General features: G+C 43.5%; 1 protein-coding gene across 4 annotated transcripts; it reads right to left on the reverse strand.

Moving 5' to 3' along the window:
* Positions 1-1,645: 1,645 nt before the first annotated feature.
* Positions 1,646-26,335, reverse strand: INTS12 (integrator complex subunit 12). Of its 4 annotated transcripts, none has more exons than XM_033060706.1 (8): positions 26,217-26,249; positions 25,521-25,576; positions 20,062-20,225; positions 18,117-18,260; positions 10,492-10,679; positions 5,856-6,015; positions 4,415-4,567; positions 1,646-2,647 (listed from the first exon to the last, which is right to left on the reverse strand). In XM_033060706.1, exons 3-8 carry the CDS (start codon positions 20,215-20,217, stop codon positions 2,072-2,074), a joined length of 1,377 nt encoding a protein of 458 aa, XP_032916597.1. In that variant the 5' UTR covers positions 20,218-20,225; positions 25,521-25,576; positions 26,217-26,249; the 3' UTR covers positions 1,646-2,071. The 4 variants fall into 4 exon arrangements, with proteins under 4 accessions (XP_032916597.1, XP_032916598.1, XP_032916599.1 ...); XM_033060707.2 differs by lacking the exon at positions 26,217-26,249 and adding an exon at positions 21,750-21,898 and having other exon boundaries at positions 25,521-25,864; XM_033060708.1 differs by lacking the exon at positions 25,521-25,576 and having other exon boundaries at positions 26,217-26,335.
* Between the last annotated feature and the right edge of the window lie 28 nt (positions 26,336-26,363).

The raw sequence follows: 26,363 nt of genomic DNA on the forward strand, positions 1-26,363 counted from the left end.
TGCAGATTTTGCTAATGCAGTGCTATGGATGAGTGCAGCCAGACTTGGCCTTATTAGGGGGAAAAAAGGCATACACAAAAAGCACAGCATCACATATTTCATGCTGAATGGAAGGACCCTACAGTCAATCCAGGTCAGAGTTATAGATACAAGGACATCAGAACACACTTGAATCGGGTCTCAAGAGTATTCTAAATGGCACTAGCTACCACAATTTAAAAACAAGGATCATTCTTTTTCTGCTTGTGTTCACCCCATTGGTGGTACCTAAAGCAATCAGCACAGTTGAGATGTAAGCTCCTGCACTCTCACAAGCAAAGCTCTGTGTATGCTCAGAGGCAAGATGGAGGCAGCTAGCACCTTGAACACTCCTCTGGGAGCAGGTTTTACTACTGGAATGAACAGTTCATTTAGGAGCACTCGGCCATTTAAAGAACCTATCTTCACAGTACTTCTTAGTGTAGGCAAGTCTTCTGATTAACACTTAGGAAGAAAATACGCCTTCTGTTTGCTCTGTGCTGGAAAGGAAGAAGGATGGGCTGATCAAAAAGCAGTAAAAGTTCTGGATTCCTCCTCCTCCTCATGCTGTTATTTTTACACAGCCATGGAAGTTGCAGGCACTACAAAGATAAAACCTTTCTTTTTTTTCCCTCCATAGGAAATAGCTGAAAAAATATGCAAAGTTTCCAGGCAGCTGAGGCAATCCTGAATAAATGAAACTATTCCTTCGGCTGTTTAAGGAACTTTAGCCTAAATCTTAATTGTGGAGAAAGGAAATGAGGTATGGGAAACAGCTGCCACATACCAAGCTTTACACACATTTAAAATGACAGGATGGCAAAGAAAACAGTAGCTTTCACCTACCTATGCCAGTCTGTGCGGTAGGTTGACCATGGACAGATGTCAGGTGCCCACCCCAGCTGGTCTGTCACTCGTTCCTCTCCTCAGCTAAGTAAGATGGAAGAGTCATAGGTCAAGATACGGTGAGTGAGAGATCACTCACCAATTACTATCAAGGACAGACCCAGGATTGGGAAAATTTATGACTTATTATCCATCAAATCAGAGTATAATAAGGAGAAAATAAAACTGGCCATGCAAACCCAATACAGTCCAAGATATTTTCATGTTTTGAGATGCTCCCCGCAACAGAAGGAACGGAGGGAAATTGCCACGTGCTGGTCACAGACAGCAAGACTCAAGGTCATTTTCCAGGGCCCACCTTGATCCAATTTTAAGATGAACACAACCTGGAGCAGGTAGGATGAAGAGAGGGAGCACAAACTGTGAAGAACAGCTCAGGAGTAAGACTGGAGAGTTGGAGCACCTGATATTTCTCAAATACAGGACAGCTCTCTACATTTCAAGAGAACTTGGAAGACAGTTTAGACTCTCTTCTGTTCTTTTTACTTGAAGTTTCTCACTGTATAAAACCAAAGTAGGCCAATTTAGCCAACTGCCAAACCAAAAATCTCAGTTTAAATACACAGTTGCTGAACTGTTAAATCTTGAAATTAAAAAGAAGTATTTTTCCCCTAACAAGCTTTATAATTTGAGGTAATAAACTCTGCACAATATAGACAGCTTTGAACATCTGAAGCATTACAAATATTGGCATATGGGACGAAAGAAAAGTGGCAATGACTTCCCAAATTAATAATCATTTTATTATTAACATTTAAGAATGAAAGTTTCAGCAAGTTCAATTTATTAAGTATCTACACAAATGAGGAAGTTTTAATATTAAAGAATACCCAACTTTTACAATTTCAAGTTTCAGTGTTTTGAGCTGTAATAATGAACTCCTTTAACATATTCAATTCACAGATTTGCAAAAGCAGAAGGAATTCCAGAATTTTTATTAAAGTTTGACCTTCTGTATAACATAGGGTTTGGGCTTCCCTGATTTAACCACTTTCAGTCCAGTACCAGAATTATTAAAGTTTGACCTTCTGTATAACATAGGGTTTGGGCTTCCCTGATTTAACCACTTTCAGTCCAGTACCCGGAGGATTTTCTTTAGGAAAAACACCGATGCCACTGTCTCGCGGAACATCAGTGAGTGGCCAGACTACTTCTTGAGCTTCTTTTGAGCAGCCTTCTTCTTGACCATCTGTAACCTTTTCATGGCATTGAGCTGGGACTCCTGTGAGGTCGGGCCCTTCAGGGATGCTGGCTGGCTGCTGGTGTCAGGCGTGGTTTTGCCAGTGCTGCTCCCTGTGGATCCGCTGCCATTCCCACTGGCTGGGCCGCTGCTGCTGCTGGAACCGGGGCCGGCACTGCTGGGGCTGGGCAGCCCGGCCTTGCTAACGTTGTCGCTGCTCACTGAGCGGCTCAGCGTTGTCTTCCCCAGGGTCAGCGGTGGGGGAGGCTTCAGCTGAACAGGGTTTACGCTGTTGTTAGCAGAAGCTATTTTGGTCCCCAGTCCTGTTTTTGAAGTCGCCAGCCCTGACAAACCCACGGGTTTTTGGTTATTTGAAGAAGCTGCAGGTTTCCCGCTGGCACTCTGTGCTGTTGATCCCAGTTTGGCAGTTGATGGGTTGGCAGAGGAGGTTTTGGCTGCAAAAGCAGCCCATCCTGTAAGGCCACTTGTTGCTGAAGAGGAAACGCTTGTACTGGCAGAGTTCCCCGAAACTGCTGCTGAGGTCTAAAATAAATAAGCATTCTTATTATAGCAGCATCTATTTGTGCAACACATCACAGCAGGAATACACTGAGCCTCTGTTTCACTTCTTTTTTTCCCAGGAACACCCAGTGGACAGTATTTCATCACTGGTCATTACAGTTGAAAGTACTAACAAGAACAGGAAAGGATGACAGGTGCAGCCAACTTTTAATGTCCCAGGCACATAGAAAAAATAATACCTTTTCCCCCTTTTCTTCTGTACACTTAGCAGACTACCACACAGCACTGTGATCCCTCCATAAACAATAAAAGCCTAAATTTGTAACCTATATAAAAGGTGGTGGTTTGCTTTCTTTTTTATTTGTTTACTGTTGTTACCAGTGTCACTTTTTAACAAGCTAACAGATGCTCAGACAAAAAATCAGACACTGAGTAACTGTCAAAGTAGCAGCATCTAGACTGGTTCCTTTCTTCATGGTTCTTCTTCTAGCAGCTTGTACACAGATAGAATTAAAAAAAAAAAGTACTATCCTATAGTCTCTTCCCATTCAGATACTGCAAAAGACAAACTTTCTGCAAACATGGGTTCCCTTTGCTTGCAAAGCACTGTGCTATCCACACTAACTGAGTTCCCACACCTTAAACTCCATAATCCCCAGGTTTCAGGTGAGGATGATATGTTGACTTAAACCAGAGTTACACCAAATGGCAGAGTCAAAACAAAAATTAAACCTCTCTATTCAAGTAATACTCCTTTTATAGTATACCCAGACAGTTTCTACACAATAAAGTTGGTGGAAGCAATCAGGTCCTACAATCTGTTTAGGCACATAAATAACTCTGCTGAGGTGAAAAAAGTCTTCCACAAGTGTAAGTGCTAGAGCAATACCCATCCTAGTATTCATGACGGTTTGCATACAGGCAGAGCAATGGCAAACATAACTTTGAGCACATGAATAATTGCTTTGATTTTGAGTTAAAGCTGTGTCTTCCTAGGAAAGGGTATCTTTATTAAACTACTCTGTTACGTATTACTCTGCTTCTAGATTACCACCTTTGACCAACTTCTGACAATATTTTAACTTGGAGAAACAGAAACATGAGGCAACACAGAATCACAGAAGAGAATCACAGAATGGTTTGGGCAGAAAGGGACCTTGAAGATCCTCTTTAAGGATCCAAGGGGAGGGATGCCACCCCCTAGATCAGATTATATTTAAGAAGCTCCTAAACTAAATCTCACAGAGTCAACTACAATTTCCCTACAATGAAATCACAGAATCATCTAGGCTAGAAAAGATCTTCAAGATCATCAAATCCCAGAGTCAAACTCAGCACTGTCAATGCCACTGTTGCCATGAGAAAAAAGCCTTCCAAGTGTCAAAATACATGTAAGTTACTTGACTAGAGAGAGCAAATGATACATCTTATACAATTCATAGAATCATAAAATGGTTCAGGTTGTGGGAAGAACTTTAAAGATCACCTAGTTCCAATACCCCTGCCATATGTAGGGAAGCCTTCCACTAGACCAGGTTTCTCAGAGCCACACGCAGCCTAGTCTTGAACACTTCCAGGGATGGGGCATCCACATGAGAAGTGAGGCTTTTTCTCCATTCTTTCAGTGCTCATGCAAACCCACCATATTGCAGTACTACTCAGTCAGCCTGGTGTAGGAGACTATTTTCAGTTATGGTTCTTATGTGAAAAGATTGGTCTAATTGAAAAAAAATCCTATTATCTGTGCAGTGAAACACACAGTCTTCCTTGGTAAATTTAAATAATTACCTTGACTTCTGTTCTCTTGAATGCCAGAAAAGCTGGTGGGGTCTCAGGTTTTAACTTGATTTCTGGTTTCTTGACCAATGGATCCTTCAAAGCTGGTGCAACTGAAACCACTGCAGGAGCTGGTTTTTGAGGCGGTTTTTGTGTCTTCTGAGCCTGTGTAAGTGGCAGGAAAAAACCACCCTGAATTAGTTATGGGCCACATAACATGGACTATTTTGACTGTTCACAAAAAGCATGAGTATTTTAAGATTGCAATCTAGTCTTTCAGGTTTAATGGTCTCTGAGAAATGAGGTATTAGGGGATGTGGAGATGTGCTGGGTACGGTACTAAAAACAGGGTCCAGCCAAAAAGCAACCTGAATAAAACTTGCTATTTCGGAGTGGAAACAGTGGCAGTGTTGATGCTTGGAGAGCAGGAGAGCACTGGCCCTTTACAGGAATAAGGCAAAGACAGGTGAACTTGCAGAAGACAAGGACATAGTCCAGCAGTACTGGTATGTAGGCTGCAAGAGCCTGCTAAGAAATGGCAGGCAAAATGGCAGAATTCATGCCAAAATGAAAAAAGGAAAGGTCATATTGAAGGCAACTTCCCAACGGCTAAATTTGCTACCCTGCGCAGGAACTGATCTCAACCAAACACTCCTCTGAGTGTTTGGCCTGATGATCATCAGAATAATCATTCAATTAATAATCTTTCAGTCAATGCTGGTACATCCTAGGCCAGGATCTTACTTTGCCTTCTTTCCTTTTTTCTTAATGAAGCCATTTCAACAGATAACACATGCTAAGTTATTACAGAACAGTTTCAAAACACATTTTTTGCTGTATTTGTCTGTATTCTGCGTGTGATTTTAAAACTTCAGAACTAAAGTCACTAATGTTGCATTGCACCCAAAGATGCTGTCTTATGTTTCTTTCTCATAATGAGATGAGTGGGATTCTGGTAGGATACTGTTCAGTCATGCAGATAAATCAAAATAAAGGCCTTTTTTTTATCCTCAGCTTATTTTTGACCCTGAGAACATCCAACATGTCAGACTGAAATTTGCAGTCTTGTACTACAGGAAAAGAGCCACTCATATCCAAAGCTTAGAAGAAAACTTTAACTTGCGGGGCTATTACTAAAAGCTGAGTATCACCTGAAATAAAAAAAAAAAAAAAAAAGGATTTAACTTCTGCTTGCCAAGCAGAAAACAATCCTATTTCACTCTTCTTCACTTGCCTTCTGATTTTTACAAACCTTTGTTTAAGAAGTGCATTACAGAATCTCTTTGAGATGCTATATTAAAAACCACAGCTGCAGTAAGGGAAGCACTGCTGAGAAAAATGGTTCTCCAACATGTTTCCTAAGAGTTGTCTAACCCAGGGAATACTCTCACACAGTAGAAATAGCCTGCTGTATTCAAAGAGTGCTCACATGAGACAAAAAACTGACTCCTACCATTCTCTTCATTTGCCTGGTACAGCGGGCACAATACCAGACAAGTCGAGGATCATTCACTTCCTTGTCTGTCACCTGAGGTTTATGGCAATCCTGGTGGTAGAGATTATGGCACTCCTGACACTCCACTAGCTGATTCACAAAAGTAACTGTCATTTGCCTGCAGAGCAAATAGTTAAGAACAGATTATGGGAGAAAGCACTTAGAGGATTATCCAATTGTGGAAAAATTTGCAAGGCTTAAGATAAAAAATAAAAATATTTTTCCTTTCACATATATTTTCTACCTGTGGCAAATCAAGTGTATGTCTTTTCTTCCTGTATCAGTTATTCCCAACTAATATTTTATAAATTTGGTATTTTTTTAAAGGTAATTTCTTTCAAGAAATTTGAAGATTTCCATTCTATTAAACGTGATAGTCATGATTTCCCTGTTTGACTTTTACATTAGAAATGTAAGTCTTGCCCACTTTGGTTCACCTGGGCATTTTATGGACACACCACAGTATGCCATTTACGACTTCCTCATTATAAGAGCATATGAGGGACAGTCTCCATTCAGGTAATTTTGCTGTCAGCTGCAGAGCAATACAGTTCAAGAACAAATAATTTCTCAACGACAAGCAAGTAAGAGCGCTTTCTGCTGCAGAATTTAAAAGCATTGTCACCAAAGCTCTATGCTGCTTTGAAGATGTTTTATTAGCCATCCCTTTGGTCCCTACCACATAAACAGACACGTGGAATTTGAGATAATACCAGAATCAATGAGAGATGGAACAGAAAGGATTAATTGTGCAGTCCTGCCTTGCAGCAAACATGCAAGCTGGTGATGAGGGCTTCATTTTGCGTGGGCCTTGCTGAAAGTAATCATGCTGTATAAATGACACATTAGTGATATATACATGGCTGGGAGTCTGCCTGTGAATTACCCAAATACCATTTTCCTAACGATTCCTTCTTTCAGATGACAAATCAAGCTATTTAATTGCTAAGCTGCTTTTGCTCATATCCCCGAGGAGCAGGTACCCAGGTAACCATGGAAACTCTATTTGTAGATACATGGGGAAAGGTAATCCTTTATTTCTTTATATAACAGAAAAACAAAGTCTGAAGGTATTGTCCATGTAAGGCCTGGAATATCTTCTAAGAAAGATTTCTTTTTTAAACAGGTTACTTAAAAACAGAAGGGAAACCTTTCTGAAATTCTAGGGTCCATTATTTTACATTCAGGATATTTAAGATGTTTTGTTTGCTTTTTTATTCCTAAATAAACTGGATCAGAACAAATAGTCTCAAGGAAGGAGACTCACCCTATTTTACAATTAAAAAAAACCTAATCCTCAACTGGTTAAAAACCCATGAACTCTTCATGGTCAGAAACAAGTTAAACCATGTACTTTAAAATTATAAGATAACTAAGAAACAAACCTAATGATTTTTTGCCCTTCAAAAACCAACTAAACAAACAAGCATTCATAGAAAAATAGGCAGTTATTTCCAAACCAGTCTTTTAAAAATATTTTTTTGGGAGGAAAATTTTGCTGTCATCTACAAACTGCATGTAGCATTTCCTCTGTACAACTGAGGAACCAGTGAGGAGCCTCCATAACTGATAAGCTGTCCCGTTTTTCCAAGGCCTACAAGTACTGGAGAGGATGAAGTTATTTTAATACTCACTCCCTCCTAATGCCTAACTTAGTACAAAAGAACAACCAACTTGATATAAAAGAACAAGAAAAACACCACAGACACCAACATTAATTACTCCTAATCACTATGAAAATACATTTGACACTTGGCAATTCTTGAAAAAACATTTCATGCCTCTGCTTTAGTTTTTACATCTATAAAAAGGAATATAGTAATTTCACGATTACAAGCCGCATTACTGACTATAAGCCGCATCTCCAGGTGTTGGCAAACATTTCGTTCTTTGTCCATACACAAGCCACACCCAATTATAAGCCGCTCTGTTGTTCGCAGGGAGGACCCGCATGCAACAAAGTTGCCAAATAGTAACAGAATCGCGGCATGGCGGGGTTTACTGGCTTGGCTCGGGGCTGCTGAGGGGGCCAGGTGGCCCAGCTCGGCGGGGCTGCTCGGGGCCGGCCGCTGCCGACACTGGGCTCACTCGCCCTGGCCCGGTGCTGCGCCGTGGTGGCAGGGGGGCACGGAGCCTGCCAGTACCCGCGGCGGTGGTGGGAGGCGGGGATGGAGCTGCTGGCACCCACAGTGGCGGTGGCAGGAGGGGACAGGAGCCCCCCGCCTCCCCCCGAGCCGTGGGGCCAGCAGGAGGGAGCCCCCACATTCCCCGGGCTGCGCTGCCTGAAGGAGGGAGTCCCCCGCCTTCCCCCGCCCCCATGCTGCCTGCACGGAGCCCGGTTCCACCTGCTGCGAAACAGAGTAATCAATTTGTAACAATCGTGTAAAGCCGGGTTTTACTGTCAGATGCTTGACTCGGCACTTCGGTTTGTACTTCTGGGGTTGGAAATGTCAGAAAATTATTCACATATTAGCCGCTCCTGAGTTTAAGCCGCATTTCCAGGGTGGGAGCAAAATTTCTGTCAAAAAGCTGCGGCTTGTAATCGTGAAATTACTGTAATTAATATTCAAAAGCACTTTTTTTGCATTTGTGAACCCACAGCTAGATTCTTGCTAGCTTGTCTCTTTAAGCAATATAAACTCTTTTGCTATGAACTCCATCTACTTTGCAATTTGACATATTTTCATTCACATCTGTTTGAAAAATTGAGTTATTGAAAGATGTAATTTAAAAAATATACAGGGATGTTATTATTTTGGCTCAAGATACAACCCCAAAAAGGGTGCACATTTTGAAAGTAAGCAATAAAAGGAATGCTGTCTGACCAATGTACTGGATTCAGAACTTTAAAGCACAAGTCCTCTGAAAAACATCCAGTCCAGCCTGAGGTGGAGACAGACAACCATGTGACATCAGTTTCAGCAGGTTCCATGCAAAATGAAACCAATCCAGAGCGTTGGGGTGACTGCTGCCACTCTCTCTCTAATGAGCTGCTCCTTCCCCCGCAGTGCTTCTCTGTCAGTCTGGCATCAGAGATATTTTAGTTACCCAGGGTTGATACATCTTTTGCAAGAACAGTGGTGTTGGTGACCATGAACTGGTAGAAGCAAAGCCTTCAGCAGCCAGGTTAAATAAACATGGATTGTGGAACAGCTAATGGAACCACATATCTGGCCTGTGCTTTTCAAAGTCTTGGCTACACTGGGCACAGGAGTTGCATTTTCTTTCTTCAGTTTCTTTACTTTGCAGGCATTTCTCATTATGCCTGCAAGTGTTTTTCTTTGCCAGGTGAGACACAGAATTAATCATCCACAGCAGGTCAAGACTGTCTAAACAAAACTTCATTACCCCTCCTGCCAAATAAGGTAATACCTTACTATTTTTAGTAGCATTTTAACATACCACTGAATGGGGCTTTGCCTCTTTTAGGAGACAGCAAAAATGGAATTTGCAGGAAAAAAGGTAAAGTTCAGATATTTATATACTTCTTCCTTTTTCAATGTCTGCAATAAGAAACTAAATATTTGAGCTAACACATGGGAATAACATGTAGTCCCATCAGCCCAAACTGGTCACCAGTATAATCAGCTGTAACTACAGAAATTTATCCTCCATGCACTGACAACACTTTCCTATCTTCACAACAGGAACGACCACAGAAATGATAAAATAATAAAATTATAAGGCAACACTTCCCAACTGACTCAAGCTGAGCTAAAAAACATACTGCTGCCAAAAGGTCTGTCCCTCTTCTCTGTCCTGGCTCTACCCTCCTGCATCCACACATGTGCCAGCATAAGCATTTACTCTTACTGAGCTGACTAAAACCCAAACCTGAGAAACCCATGTGGAGACCTGATCCAGGGGCTGATTCAGCTGATCACAAACTGTACTAGCAATACACCCCCCTAAACAGTCCAGAGAAGGAGATACAACTGGGAGAGCCAAACTGTTCCTTTTGGCAGCAGTGGAGGGCTAACAAGGATATAAGTGATCTGTGAAACAAAATCCTGATGTGAATGATTTGATCCTAGGGTAGTTATTAAAAAGTGTTTTATACATCTGTTAACACTAACTGTACCACATTAATAAAGTCCAGTTTTAGAACTCTTACCGGAATCTAAGAACAACCTGTCTTTACTGCAAGACATATTTGCTGGTAAAACATGGCTATGTGTAAACTAATGTCAAATGATTAAGAAAAGAAAATCAACACATATAGGATCTCATACTAATACCACCTAAAAGTGCTTTTAGATGAGAACTGATTTTTAAAAAAATGCTTATCACTAGCCATTAATATTTTGTTTTCCAGTAACCAAAAACTGTATTTGTCATGATAGGTTTTGCATCATATCTAGATCTATTTTTCACTTGTCCTTTCCTGCAGAAGAAAAACTGGTTCACTCTCTAAAGGTTCCATTTTCAAGAAACCATTCTTATTCATGAAGAAGCATTAAATGTATTATCAATTTTGGATATTAAACGACTAAGTGATTTCTAGAATAAAAACTATCAGAAGCATTAACTCAAAAGTACACGATTGAAAAAAAAGGCAACTACACCTAGCTGAAATGAAGCAATGCTGGCTTACCTGCAAACAACACAGGCTAATCCCATTTCCATGGCAAAGTCATCAGCACTGGTTTCCTCAAAGCTAGATAAATCAGGCATGGATAAATCCTTGCTTGTCTGAACTGTAATAGGAGAGGAACGAGCCTCTTGCTTCTCTACTCTGGGCTTCTTTGGTGCGTCAGCTCCTTCAGCAGGATCCCCTTTCATCTATTAAACATACACACCAAGAATGTGAAAATGCAACAATCTAACAGATTATTAATATGATTAGATTAACAGTATAAGAAGGTGTACTTTACACAGCATACACACAAGGTATTTTCTTTAATTACAGTAATTTCACGACTATAAGGCACACCGGATTATAAGGCACACTTCCAGGTGTGGACAAATTTCTGAACTTTTGCCCATATATAAGGCGCACCGGACTATAAGGTGCACTTTTTTTTTTTGGCGAGGATCTACTGTCAGCTCCTCCCGCGCAGCTGCTGGCCACAGCCCCGCCTGCCCCAGCACCATGGCCCCACCTGCACCCGCTGGCCCTGCCTGCCCCTGTGTTGTGGGTTGGTGAGGTTTAGAAATTTTTCCCATTATTATGTTAAGCTAGCCGGGATGGCTCTCCTATTAGCCGTTAAGAGCTGGAGATAAAGGACTGCTAAAGCAATGATGGCCCATTAGGGAAAGGTGGAGTCCTGCTTTTGTGTTCCGCAAGTAAGAGGACACTGGGGGTAGGAGAACTACACAGCTCGCCGGCTGAACTGGAGGAGAGAGGTTCTTTTTCTCCTGTTGGGATCAGGCTTCTTGGATTTGGACTCCTAAAGCTTCCTGCTTCCTCTGAACAACTGGGAACTGGGACGCCCACGGTGAGCAGAATTTCCTTCCTCACCCTTTTCTTCCACCTGGGGCGGGTGAGGTCACCTGGCCCCCTCCCCTGCCCCTGCAGCAGCCGCGACTGAGACGCCGCCCGCCCTGGTCCATCGGAGAGCCATCGGTGACTGACAAAGGGACTGGGACTGAATTCCATTCTGTTCTGTCACTGGTTTTCTTTTTTTTCTTTCGTATAGCTGATGCTGTTTTTGTTTGTCTTATAAATATATCAGTAAAGAACTGTTATTCCCAACCTATACCTTTTTTGTGCCTGCGAGTTCCTGAATTCCCTTTTCCTGGCAATACTGTCCCTTTAAACCGGGACAGATCTTGGCGCCCAACGTGGGGCAGAGGTTAAGGAATAACAGTTCTTCAGTTGCCTGAGATTGTTTTTTTTTGTGTGTGCTAGCAACATGTGGTCCAGTTTAATCTGGTTTGGGCTGCACGTGTTCATACATGTATATCTCCCATTTGCAAACCCTTACATAAGCATGGGCCCTGTAACTAAGGCTACTGTGACTGTTATCGAACTTGCTTTATGGGTTGATAAGGTGAGGAATTCATGGATTTTTAACTTCCTTTGGATGGCGGGTACATGGATTCAGGGATACCACACACTAAATGCATGTTTTTGGGATTACTTTAATAATGGCACCTACTGTGAGGGAATAACACCAGGGGAAATTTTCTCCCAACCCCTCACCCAAATTTTTGGGTCTACCCCACCAGTTTTTGAGGGGTTCAGATTTCCTCTGAATGCTAATGATATCATACAGTGGCTGGTGTTACTGATAGGCTTGTCCTATTTAACATTAAGAGATAACGGGGGATTGAGCTGGATAACAACTCTGATACCTACTCCAGGAAATAGGGATGCTGCCCCAGAGCCTGACCCTACCCCAGAGACTAGGGATGCTGCCCCAGAGCCTGACCCTACCCCAGAGACTAGGGATGCTGCCCCAGAGCCTGACCCTGCCCCACAGCCCACCTCAGAAAGAAACCACCCGGAGTGGGTGGGGGTTCTAGTGAAGGAGATACGTGAGATGGGCCAGATGATGAAGGAGTACCTCTCCCCAGCTGGTGAGAAGCCCTGCCATAAAGGGGGAGAATCCAGTGATGCTGTAGTGGAACCCATAGGTGTTACATCTGCCCAGGGTCCAGCTGAATTGCAAGGGCACTCACAGCCAGCAGCAGTCGCCCCTGTAGAAACTAGGAAGTCTAAAATGAAAACAAGGCACCTAGACAAAGAGGACCAGAGAGGAGGGCCCTCACAACCAGCAGGGGAGCCAGAGGTTGAAATCATCACTGAGTCCCTGTCTTATGAAAATCTCCGCAATCTGCGGAAAGATATTGCACGACGGGGCCGGGAGGCTTTGACAACTTGGTTACTTCGGGTCTGGGACCTTATGGGTACAGGTGTGCACTTGGATGGTACAGAGGCAAGGAATTTGGGATCCTTGTCCCAGGACTCAGGTGTGGACCAAATATTCGTAAGGGAGCCAGGCCCACTTCCCCTCTGGGAGCGGCTTTTAATGAGTGTAAGAGAGAGGTTTGTCAACAGAGAAAGAATGCAGGAGTACCATAATAGAACGCATTGGAAAACCGTTGAGGAAGGGATTCAACAGCTGAGAGAGGTGGCGGTACTGGAGGTACTCTTTGGGAGGGATGGACAGCATGACAATGACCCTGACAAGGTCAGGTGCACAGGTCACATGCTGTGGAACCTGGCAAACCGAGGGCCATCTCAATACACCACCTTCATTGCAATGATTAATGCTGATGAGCACCGAGAAACAGTGAGCTCTGTTGCTAACACGCTTAGGGATTTTCACAGTATGATGAATGGCGTAGTGCAGGCCCAGGTTTCTTCCGTGGTCCAGGAGGTGAGGGGGATGAGGGAGGAGATGAAGGAGGTGAGGGGGATGAGAGGTGACATAAGTGAGATGAGGGAGGAGATCAGGAAGATGAAGGCAGCACCAGTGCGAGCCTCATACCCCAAGGTTACAGCCCCGCGCCCCTCAGCTAGTGGAAGAGGGTACACCCCACGAGCTGACCTATGGTTTTTCCTGCGTGACCATGGGGAAGACATGGGAAAATGGGATGGGAAACCCACTTCTGTCTTGGCAGCACGGGTGCGTCAACTCAGGGAGGGAAATGCTAACCGAGGGAGCTACTCTAAAGTGAAGGTAGCCTCAACCTCCCATGACCAAGGTGCTGGGCATTACAGAAGGGAGGATGATCTGTCAGACCCACTTGAAGGAACCTCCACTATGTATGTTCAGGAAAGGAGTAATAGCCAGGGCTAGAGGGGCCCTGCCTCTAGCCAGGGAGAGGCACGGGATAACAGAGTCTATTGGATGGTGTGGGTCCGATGGCCTGGCACATCAGAACCACAAGAATACAGGGTATTAGTTGATACTGGTTCACAATGCACTCTAATACCATCAGAACATGTGGGGGAAGAGTGTGTTTCCATTGTTGGGGTGACGGGGGGATCACAGGAATTGTCTTTGCTGGAAGCTGAGGTGAGCCTGACAGGGGAGGGGTGGCAGAAACATCCGATTGTAACTGGCCCAGAGGCACCGCCCATTCTAGGCATAGATTTTCTTAGGAGTGGCTACTACAAAGACCCAAAGGGATACAGATGGGCTTTTGGAATAGCTGCTGTAGAGACAGAGGGCATTAAGCAGTTGAACACCTTGCCTGGACTGTCAGAAAACCCATCTGCAGTGGGACTTCTGAAGGTGGAAGAGCAGCGAGTGCCAATTGCCACCTCAACAGTGCACCGCCGGCAGTACCGGACGAATCGAGATGCTGTGATCCCCATCCACAAGATGATCCGTGAGCTGGAGAGCCAAGGGGTGGTCAGCAAAACCCACTCACCCTTCAACAGCCCCATCTGGCCCATGCGCAAGTCTGATGGAGAATGGAGATTGACTGTGGACTACCGTGCGTTGAACGAAGTGACTCCACCACTGAGCGCTGCCGTGCCGGACATGCTGGAGCTCCAGTACGAGCTGGAGTCCAAGGCAGCAAGGTGGTATGCCACCATTGACATTGCCAACGCATTTTTCTCCATTCCTCTGGCAGCAGAGTGCAGGCCTCAGTTTGCCTTTACATGGAGGGGCGTGCAGTACACCTGGAATCGTCTGCCCCAGGGGTGGAAACACAGCCCCACCATCTGTCATGGACTGATCCAGGCTGCACTGGAAAAGGGTGAGGCTCCAGAACACTTGCAATACATCGATGACATCATTGTGTGGGGGAACACGGCAGTGGAGGTATTTGAGAAAGGAGAAAAGATCATACAGATTCTGCTGAGAGCCGGCTTTGCCATTAAAAAGAGCAAAGTCAAAGGACCTGCCCGAGAGATCCAGTTCCTGGGAGTAAAGTGGCAAGACGGACGGCGCCAGATCCCCACTGAGGTCATCAATAAGATCACCGCAATGTCTCCACCAACCAGCAAGAAGGAAACACAAGCTTTCCTAGGTGCCATAGGCTTTTGGAGAATGCACATTCCTGAGTACAGCCAGATTGTGAGCCCTCTCTACCTGGTCACCCGTAAGAAGAACGATTTCCACTGGGGTGCTGAGCAACAGCAAGCCTTTGCCCAGATCAAGCAGGAGATCGCTCATGCAGTGGCCCTTGGTCCAGTCAGGACGGGACCAGAGGTAAAGAATGTGCTTTATTCTGCAGCCGGGAACCATGGCTTGTCCTGGAGCCTTTGGCAGAAGGTGCCTGGGGAGACTCGAGGGCGACCTCTGGGATTCTGGAGCCGGAGCTACAGAGGGTCTGAAGCCAACTACACTCCCACAGAGAAGGAGATCTTGGCTGCCTATGAAGGAGTCCAAGCTGCCTCAGAGGTGATTGGGACGGAAGCACAACTCCTCCTGGCACCCCGACTACCAGTGCTGGGGTGGATGTTCAAAGGAAAGGTTCCCTCTACCCACCACGCCACCGACGCCACATGGAGCAAGTGGATTGCCCTCATCACGCAACGCGCCCGCATCGGAAACCCAAATCGCCCTGGGATTTTGGAGATAATTACGAACTGGCCAGAAGGTGAAAATTTTGGTCTCGCCGATGATGAGGAGCAAGAACAAGTGAGCCGCGCTGAGGAAGCCCCACCGTATAACCAACTGCCAGCAGATGAAACACGCTACGCTCTTTTCACCGACGGCTCCTGCCGCGTCGTGGGGATGAACCGGAAGTGGAAAGCAGCCGTATGGAGCCCCACACGACAGGTTGCACAAGCTACTGAAGGAGAAGGTGGATCAAGTCAATTTGCTGAACTCAAAGCTGTTCAGCTGGCCCTGGACATTGCTGAAAGAGAGAAGTGGCCAAAGCTCTACCTTTATACTGACTCGTGGATGGTAGCCAATGCTCTGTGGGGTTGGCTGGAAAGGTGGAAAAAGGCAAACTGGCAACGTAGGGGAAAACCAATCTGGGCTGCCGACGAGTGGAAAGACATTGCCACCCGGGTAGAGAAGCTACCTGTGAAAGTTCGTCACGTGGATGCCCATGTCCCCAAGAGTCGGGCTAATGAGGAACACCAACACAACGAGCAGGTTGATCAGGCCTCAAAGATAGAGGTGTCACAAATAGACCTGGATTGGCAACACAAGGGAGAATTGTTCCTGGCTCGATGGGCCCATGACGCCTCAGGTCATCAGGGCAGAGATGCCACGTATAAGTGGGCACGAGACCGAGGGGTGGATCTAACCATGGACAGTATCTCTCAAGTCATCCATGACTGTGATACGTGCGCTGCCATCAAACAGGCCAAGCGAGTGAAGCCCCTCTGGTATGGTGGGCGTTGGTCCAAATATAAGTATGGGGAGGCCTGGCAGATTGACTACATCACACTGCCTCAGACCCGCCAAGGCAAGCGCTACGTGCTGACCATGGTGGAAGCCACGACCGGATGGTTGGAGACCTACCCTGTGCCTCATGCCACTGCTCGGAACACCATCCTGGGCCTTGAGAAACAGGTCCTTTGGAGACATGGCACCCCTGAGAGAATTGAGTCAGACAACGGGACTCATTTCAAGAACAGCCTCATAAACAGCTGGGCTAGGGAACACGGCATTGAGTGGGTGTACCATATTCCCTACCATGCACCTGCAGCTGGGAAGGTCGAACGGTGCAATGGCCTGCTTAAAACCACCTTGAAGGCACTGGGTGGGGGGACTTTCAAGAACTGGGAAAGTAATCTACCAAAGGCCACATGGTTAGTGAATACCCGAGGTTCCACTAACCGAGCAGGCCCTGCCCAATCTGAGCTCTTGGGAACACCAGATGGGGATAAGGTTCCAGTGGTACACATGAGAGGTATGCTAGGGAAAACTGTTTGGGTGAACTCTGCCTCCAGCAAAGACAATCCTGTCCGTGGGGTGGTTTTTGCTCAAGGACCAGGTTGTACCTGGTGGGTGATGCAAAAGGATGGAGAAACCCGATGCATACCCCAAGGAGACCTTGTTCTGGGGTGAACTACCTATGATACTGTGTCTGTAACTGCATGTATGTATGTAATTTAAAGGTTCTAATTTAATGTAGTATGTTAGCATGGAAAAAATTTGGGGTGGATAATGTTGTGGGTTGGCGAGGTTTAGAAATTTTTCCCATTATTATGTTAAGCTAGCTGGGATGGCTCTCCTATTAGCCGTTAAGAGCTGGAGATAAAGGACTAGCTGAAGCAATGATGGCCCATTAGGGAAAGGTGGAGTCCTGCTTTTGTGTTCCGCAAGTAAGAGGACACTGGGGGTAGGAGAACTACACAGCTCGCCGGCCGAACTGGAGGAGAGAGGTTCTTTTTCTCCTGTTGGGATCAGGCTTCTTGGATTTGGACTGCTAAAGCTTCCTGCTTCCTCTGAACAACTGGGAACTGGGACGCCCACGGTGAGCAGAATTTCCTTCCTCACCCTTTTCTTCCACCTGGGGCGGGTGAGGTCACCTGGCCCCCTCCCCTGCCCCTGCAGCAGCCGCGACTGAGACGCCGCCCGCCCTGGTCCATCGGAGAGCCATCGGTGACTGACAAAGGGACTGGGACTGAATTCCATTCTGTTCTGTCACTGGTTTTCTTTTTTTTCTTTCGTATAGCTGATGCTGTTTTTGTTTGTCTTGTAAATATTTCAGTAAAGAACTGTTATTCCCAACCTATACCTTTTTTGTGCCTGCGAGTTCCTGAATTCCCTTTTCCTGGCAATACTGTCCCTTTAAACCGGGACACCCTGCCAGCTGCGGCCCCGCCAGCTCCCCTTGTGGCTCTCGCGGTTTGCACTTCCGGGTTGGCAAATTTCCGAACTTTGTCCATATATAAGGTGCACCAGATTATAAGGTGCACTTCCGGGTTTCCATCAAAATTTTAGTCAAAAGGGTGCACCTTATAATTGTGAAATTACTGTACATTTTTTCTTCAAAATATTTATGAACTAGAAGCTCAAGTCCCCTTTTTGTACTTCATCTCAAAATCTTGGAAAAAGCTTTGGGAATATCACATTTCAACTGGCTATATTTTAGTAATCTCTTATGAGATAATCTCTTAGGATTTAAAACACAGAATGGTTTGGAAGGCACTCTGTAAGTCCAACCTCCCCACAATGAGCAGGGAAAACAATCACTGAATAATTATAAGAAGACATTTAGATTGCCTAAATGGCAACATGACTGGCTAATACAGTTCATGGGCACCATAAGATGAGTTGAAAAGGGGAGCTTTAGTCTAAAACATCTTTAAGTTTATTAAACAATTCTCACTAGAGAACCAAAATTACTTACTTTATCTGCAGATCTCTTTTCTGTTTCTTTTTTCACCTTTTCTGATGCAATGGGCTTGCCATTGTTGCCAGAAGGCAAACTGGATGAAGCTTTAGGCTCCTGCTTAATGGGTTTGGTGACAGACACTTTTGGTTGCTCTACTTCCTGGAAACAGAAACAAAAATTGAAGCCAAATTCTGCAATTGAGTTGTTACCTAATTTGCAAATAGTGAGATAACAGGGTAGGCAAACAATATGCCATACAATACTGATCATCTACATATACACTTAAAAAAAAGTCTTAAAATATTTTCATATCACATCGACAAACTAGTGTTTAAATTGCAGAGAATTATTACAATCTTCCCTTATCAGTCACCTTTCTGAGGAAAAGGTGGTCCTTTTCCAAAGACAGATCCTCTTTGGAATATTAATTGAAGATATTTCTGCTTTTAAAATTCAAAAAGGTAATGAACACGAATTTTCAGATAGTTCTGATTACAAAATTCAACATAAGCTAAAAACATAAAGCTGACAACTGATGTAACCAGACATTAATACTTCATGGAGAGAAATACTGACCTCTCCTTGACCTCAGTCCATATTTGCCTACCAGATTAATAAATTTAGATCTCAACACCAATCAATGGCCGTCATTAATGACACATTAGTATCAGCAAATGGATAACAATTAGGACAGCCTATAAATGAGTGACCAGTCATACTGATGAGCACAGGCAAGGTACCCCCTCCCAGCTGGTAAGAAGGGACCAATTCTCTGTCGTATATTGGGACAGGTCCTAAGGCCTGAACTTCAGCCCTCCAAAGTTGCTTGACTTCACCGTGGTAATCCTGTGCTCCCAACTCTCTTCTTGGATTTCATGGTCAGCCACAAATTAACCATGTAGCCAGTGAATGAAAGGAAAGGAATCCTTGGACTTTTTTTCATTCATGACCTTCGCAGTCCTGCTGATATTGGATATATGCTGAAAAGAGGAGAACAAAAGATTTCTTCTTCTGGCCTGAACCACAGTTTCACCTGAGGGCAGGTGACTACCAGCCAAGCTGTTATTAGAATTGGCTTCCCAAACCTCTTATTATTCTTCTCCCTGCTTCCTCTTTAAACCACACATTGCTTCTTTGAGTTCTGACATAAAGGGCACCTGAGAGTTCTGAGACCTGTGTTAGGTCTCAAGGAGTTAACAAGATGAACAGAAAGGATCTAGACCACACAGTAAAGCATGATGTATGTGGAGCATTAGTAACGCCTTTTAGTTATTTGTAACCACGTAGAAATAAAATTTTGCAAATGTATCAGCACACAGACCATTATTAGAACCCAGCAGGCTGACTTGCAGGCATCCTAGGGGAGAACAAGACCTCATTATCCATATGGTGATATCCAGCAGCACGAGGATGTTCTGGCCTGGCTATTTCCATACACTCATCTCAGAGTAAAATATTCTCTCTAGCAGGTGTTCAGTGATTTCAACAGTTGGAAAGCAATGGACAGCAGTGGTTTCAGCCTGTAAATAATTTCTGCTTTGAACCATTTTTCTCACATGATTTCATCAACAGAATTTCAAGGAAAGAGATACAGCTTTATTGGTAAATAGCTAATTTCGTTTCTTATTTACCTGTGGAAAAGGTAATCTATATCTTAAAGACCTTTTAGCTCTGAAATGCAACTGCAGAAATATATAAGTTTGGGAACACCTTACACAGTATGTCTGATATAATACTGAATATCTCTTTTAGGTCTTGGTGCATGAACAAGGAAAAGAGATTTTTTTTCCCATTAACTTCCATTAATTGACTGGATTATTTGTATGGAAGAGGAGAATGATGAATATGAACACTCCACAATTACTTTTTCCTCAACTTCTGATTTTTTTTTTGACTTTTCAGCTGTGAAAGGAAGTGGGAATAGCACACAAAAAGGAGTCATGCTCCCTAACACCAGTACCTTCTGAGAGGGACGATAGCTCGAGTCACTTCCTCTGGCCAACGACTCATCAAGAAGTGCTTTCAGCTTTTCAGCAGAGTCCTTACTCTTTGAGTGCAAAAAGCCCAGGGCTTTCAGAAAAATGGGATCCAGCTCCAAGTTCACTGTAGCAGCCATAGTTGTGTCTTCAACAGGAGTTAAAAGAAAAGAAAAACAATGGCAACTTTATTCACATACAGCATAATTCAAACAGCATGTGGCAAATAGAAGATTTCTTTTCTTTTCAAAATGAAATTATAATAAACCACAGCAAGTATTATATTTGAATTGACTATCATTAGAACATGACTGTGAACTTCAGTGCTGCAGAACTTAGAATACGACTGGACATCTGAAATGTCAAATTAATTCTTTGGCATATATAATATTCAGAAATAAAACTCATCATACTTATGTAAATGAAAAAAAAATTCATATTCTTGATATTTCATACACAAAAATATGCAAAATAAATTTTAACTTCAAGAAAAGCAATTACTACCCTTCTTAACACTTTTTGCACATACTGTGCTTCTAAGTCATTAATCATTTAAGAGCAACTAGGAAAAATCTTACTTGTAGAAGAATTAACTTTTGAAAGTTCTGAAAAGAACAGCTTATTGTAGCATATAAGATGTAAACAGCTAGTGTATTATTTTATATATAAGAAAAATAGCTGAAAAATATATTTTTAAATTTAGCTGAAGCAGTGAAAAAATGTGTAACTCTGATTGTGACTTATCCACATACTCATGTGACAGTCTAAGTGTAATATTAGATAATGACTATCCAGAAATGCAAGATGCCATGGTGTCCCTGGAAATGGAATAAACTGAGGGAACGGTTACAATGACTTTAAAAAACTGTTTGCCTCATAACAATACATTTCTGCACTCTGGAGCACTCTGTGTTAACTTCCTTAAAAAAAACTCTAAGGAATAGCATTTACCCCAGAAATTGTTCCAACAAATACAGATACCTAACTTAAGTCAGTAAATGACGATTAATAAATTAAGAAATAACATGGGAGGTTTCCTGATCTTTTCTAAAAATGTATGAGAAGTGTTATTGTTAATAATCCCTTTAAATCTAATTTAAAACACACCAGGATGTTAACGAGTTTAGGATTTTACCTATGATAATCTAGAAGACATTCTTGAAAAGTCTTTCATCAGTTCTTTCATCAAAAGACTGTCTGGACAGCTTTTACAGCTGAAGCTTCCAAGGTTTTGTCTGATGAATTCCTTTTGATATTCATGGCAGTGAACTTTTACCTTTCTGGTCAAAACACCAGCAACTGGCAGGTTGCTCCCTCCACACTTGCCTACAAGTCCCCAGGAACCTTTATCTCATGCTGAGCTTTCACGAGACACCAGAGAATCCCTCAACTGAGATCATCAAGGAGTTCAACATACAGAACTTCATAGGGATTTTATCAATGGACCCAGCAGAGAGTTTAGGAAACCTCTTCAAGAGCCCCTTCTCTCTTCCTTAATCTTTACTACTTGACAAATCATTTTCTGGTGGCCACTGAACTTCTGCCAGGAAGTGCTACACACCAGCGACTCAGCTGTATCACTGATCAAGCACAGACTGCAGTGCAAGCCCTGTCTTGGCAATTCGGTCTCTCTCTGATGACTACAAAAAGTGAATTCACAGAAAGCACATACCCTCTCTTCTTTATGCATCTACCTCTGATAAATGTTCAGACTGCTCTTGAGATCTGTGGGTAGATTATGTTCCGCATTTCTTTGTTCTGTGAACATGCCTTCTAAGTGTCAGTACCGCATACTCTTAAACCAGGACTCTGATAAACCCTCTGTTGAAGGAAAATGGCAGAATTGAAACACTAATTTCAGATATGTTTTGTAGAACTCTCTGTTAAAAAAAAATCCTTTAAGTTCTTCTCTGAGGGAGAGAGGAATTCTACTAGGAATATAGACATCTGTACATGAGAAACAGTCATTCATAGCCATTCTCTAATATTTAGAGAAAAATGTAAACACATTTCAATTTTCATTTCTCTGAAGGTAACACTTCCCAGATTTGTTTCTAGCTCTAGTTTTTTAAAGACATATATTGAAAAGAACTGTTAAATGCCAAATTTCAGAAGGGTTCTCCATATTTATTCTATTATGTGCTATGCAATTGCAGCAATTCTTTTTCTGTTCTTGAGGACAATTATAATGTCCCAGGCTACTACAGTTACGACCAACATATCACAAGAAATTTCTCATGAGGAGAGAGGAAACTGGCGCAGTAAACAGTTCAAGTACGCTCAGTTTAGGCAGGCATTTTCAAATTGTGATTTAGAGAAGGCAAGTATATTCAATGGAAAGATGAACACATCAATAACTCTCCTAAAAAGAGCATAATCTGAAAACAGCAAATTGATAATTATGCTCTCCTTGTGGGACCATAATAACACTGCTGTCAAACAGGCTACTAACAACGTCTGTCCTGGTCCAAAAGGCAAATTATTGCTTTTGGTAGTGGTCCTTCCCACATGTTTGCAGATCAAACAATTTTTAAGCATCAAACAGTGATTTGACACTTACAAACCTGAGATCCAGTTTCATTCATTCACATTTTCATTCACAAACTATTCCTCTGACAGTCAAGTCAGCATACAGCAATTTGATAGCCTTGAGACAAGGACAGCAGAGCGTTTCAATGATTATGTCATAGGCTATTCTGCAATACAGACCTCCTTGACTTTCTTCTTGAAGTGGAATCTTTGTACAGGAAATAATTAAAATGCTGTTTAGAAAAGAGTGAGTATGACACTGTGTTTTCTGTACTAGCTTGATAATGCAACTGTGAGATCAGAGAGCTGTGTTAAAAACCTCGAACCCTGAGCAGAACAGGTTTTGCACCAAGCAAGCACACCCTCTTGCAACCCAGCATTCACACATCAGCTTAACCCTAAAAGCATCTTTCTCAACTTAGGTTTCTGTTACCTCCCAAGGTGGAATATTCTAAGTGGTTTAAATCCATGGGGAAACACAGATGCTTATCAGTGAGCTGTTATTCTTACAACATCCAAGAAGTTTTGGATTCGTTCATTTCTTGAGTATACTAAGTGTCTTCTGCCAAATACAATCAACCTTAACTGCAGACTCTACAGAATACGTGGTCTTCCAATTTAAGACTTATTAGATTATTAGGGTGTAGGAGCCCTCTTATTTTTTTTCATTCACCACCTACTATTTTGCATGCCTACCCATGTATTAACTTACACATCATAACTTGCAGCTAAATGGATCTACTTCCACTACATTTTCAGGTATGGTCATATTTTCAACCATCTGTTTCTGAGCTCCTATTTCTATTACTTTCTGAGGCAGGTGTACTAGTAAAGGTGTTTTACCAAGAAAGTACACATCTTCTATTTATATTGCAATGCTATTACAGACTTCTGCTATTATGCCATCCTTTTATAGACTCATCAATATTTTTAATTTTTACTGCCACTGATGACTGAAAAGCCTTTCACCCACATATCCTTTTCAGCTACCTTCAAGATCTGTAGCAGTTACCTTAAAATACAGTCACATGAATCAACGTTCCTTCCAACACACTCACTGCACTGTTTTTCACTTACCACCATGAAACCAACTCACTTTTCCCTGTCCCTTTGGATCTTTTTGTTCCTCAGAATTTACCCTCTTCCTGACTACATCTATTAACAGTGACAGTGGCAGGTTTTGCTTATTTACCAATAATGCTTCTTCCAGGCCACTTTCAGATCTGATGAGTCTTAAGAAAGCAGATGAAGGAAAATCTTAAAAGCAGGAAAAAACTAACTTACATTTTCAGTTTTTGCTACAGTATCTTAAACAGCACTTGATTTATGACAGCATAATTTCTCAGTTACTTTCCACAAGGGACATTTCAAAACTCATGCATTTCAGTAGTCTGGATAACTGTATTAATGAGAACAATTGTATTAATCAGTTCTAATTTCCTTGTCATCCTCTTCAAAGAATGTTTTAAGACACGTATAAGATCTCCTGCCATGGAGTTACTAGTACTGGCATCCTTAATTTTACATTCTATTCTACAAAATATTTTATCATATACTTTTAAATTGGTATTCCAGTCAGTATCACTGTAACCAGTTTATGCAGTATTTTTAAGATGACACTAATGCCTTATATTTGCTGTTTTCTCCACAGAAACAGTGAATTATTTAAGAATCACAGAATCATTCCCTGTGGAAGGGACCCCACATGGTCACCTTATGCAACCTCCTGTTCAATGCAACATCAACACTGAATTCAGACCAGTACGCTCAGGACTTTTCCAGTAGGATCCTGAAAATCTCCAAAGACAGGAAAGCAAAAATCTGGGCAACCTGTCACAATGCCTCACTGTCCTCATTTTCTTGCTTTGAATTGGAGGTTTTAACTTGTGCTGTCTATCATTCTCCCACTGTGCATGTGAGTACAAAGACCGGCTCTATCTTTCCAATAATAACCTCAGCTAAATTAAAGCTTCCATTATATTTCCCTAAGCCCACAGCAGATGGTATCCTACACTCTCTCCATCTTCATATCTAGCCATTTAGTCACAAGGACAAACCAACTGATCAGACATGATTTATCCTTGGTAGATCTGGCTCTTCTCAGTTTCTACCTTCTCCTTCTTATGCCACAAATGGCTTTCTCCATGATCCATCCACAGGAGGAAGGAATGAGGCTGACCAGTCTGTAGTTCTTTTGCTTGTCCTTCTTGCCCTTTACGAAGACAAGCATAGGATTTGCCTTTCTCCAGTCTTTGGGATCTCTCCCAGTCTCATGGCCTTTCAAAGATGACAGAAAGCAGCTTTGTGAAGACCCTGTCAGCTGCTGGCACCCTTAGATGCAGTCTGCCTGGACCCACAGTCTTATGAGAGAAACAATACTGCTTCAACCCTCTTCCACAACTTGTAGTTCCTGCTCTCGCTAAGCTCTGCCTTGTGGCAAATGGCCTTAGGAGACCTCACAGGCCAAGTCTGTGGCAAAAAAAGACATCAACTATTTGATCCTTATCTATGTCTGCTGTCACTAACACACTTGTTCCACGCAGGAGTGGTAATGTATTTTCCTTGTGAATCCTTTGAAATCGCATGAGCCTTCTGAGTGCGTTTCAACTCAGGGTATTTTGTGATAATTGTACTGGCACAACTGAGATGTGCTAAGCCTTGCTACCACTGAGCTTCAGTACTCTGCAGAAAATGGACCTGAAAATGTTTCCTTAAGCCACTGATAAAAAGAGTACACTTCCACTACTATTTTCACCTTAGCCTTATTCAATCGTCTACAGTGAAACTTATCAAGTGTACAAATGCCTGGGTATCATCCTCTTGGCAAAATCTCAGAAAAAGAAGCAAACTTTAGTTAAAAACGAATTTCTGAAACAGTTACGCTCAAGCCACAACGTGACTCTCTGCAACCTACCTGCTGCAAATTTCTCCCTGGGATTTCTTTTTATGAACGAAGGAAAGGCATCTCATCTGAAAGCAACGCCTTAGAATGCTCAAAACAATAAAACCCTCCTACAACCATCACTGCTCCGCACGGACTTCCACAGGGCCGCGGTACCGTCGTGTCCCGCAGGGACAGCGCGGCAGGCGCTCCCTCCGGACACCCAGAGCTCACCCGGGTCCGAGGGAAAGAGCGTGCCTGAGGGCTCCCCTCTTCCTCCCTCCTGCCAAACACCCTGTCTCTCCCACCCCAACCCACCCTTACTGCCCTCTCCCAACTCCTTTTTTCTCGTCCCAAATGCCTCTTCTCGCACCCAAACCTCCTCTTCCCACACCGCCCCAAATTCTCTTTCTCTTCCCCAGACCCCTCTCCCCTCTCTCAATCTCCCTCTTCCTTCCCACTCCCAAATCCCCTTTGCCTCCTCCTAAATCTCTCTCCCTCCCCAACCCCTCTTCCCCTCCTAAGCCCAAAATTCACTCTTCCTGTTGCCAAACTCCCTCTGTCCTCTCTCAACTCCCCTCTCCCTTCATCCTCCCAATCACTCTCTGCCTCCTCCCAATCGCCCTCTTTCTTCCCCCTTCCCATCCCACATTTCCTCTTCCCGTTCCTCTCTTCCTCTTCACAACCCCCCTCTTCCAAGCCCCACAGAACCGCCCGCTGGTGTCTCACCGGAGACGAGCAGCAGGAGGACGAGGAGGAGGAGGAGGAGGAGGAGGAGGAGGAGGAAGGTCCGCCACCGCCGCAGTCCCCCCACGCACGGCGGGCCGCGCGCGGCAGTTCCGGGCGGTGCGCGCGGGCCGGGGCGGTGCAGGAAGG

This window comes from Catharus ustulatus, chromosome 5 (genome assembly GCF_009819885.2).
Source record: "Catharus ustulatus isolate bCatUst1 chromosome 5, bCatUst1.pri.v2, whole genome shotgun sequence".
Lineage (NCBI taxonomy): Eukaryota > Metazoa > Chordata > Aves > Passeriformes > Turdidae > Catharus > Catharus ustulatus.

Bases quoted from the DNA above. Each gene is read 5' to 3' on its own strand.
- INTS12 (XM_033060708.1), bottom strand. From the start codon at position 20,217: ATGGCTGCTACAGTGAACTTGGAGCTGGATCCCATTTTTCTGAAAGCC. The intron at 18,261-20,061 runs GTACTGGTGTTA...TTCTGTTTCCAG, and splicing joins GCTATCGTCCCTCTCAGAAG to GAAGTAGAGCAACCAAAAGT. The intron at 10,680-18,116 runs GTAAGTAATTTT...TATGTTTAATAG, and splicing joins AAAAGAGATCTGCAGATAAA to ATGAAAGGGGATCCTGCTGA.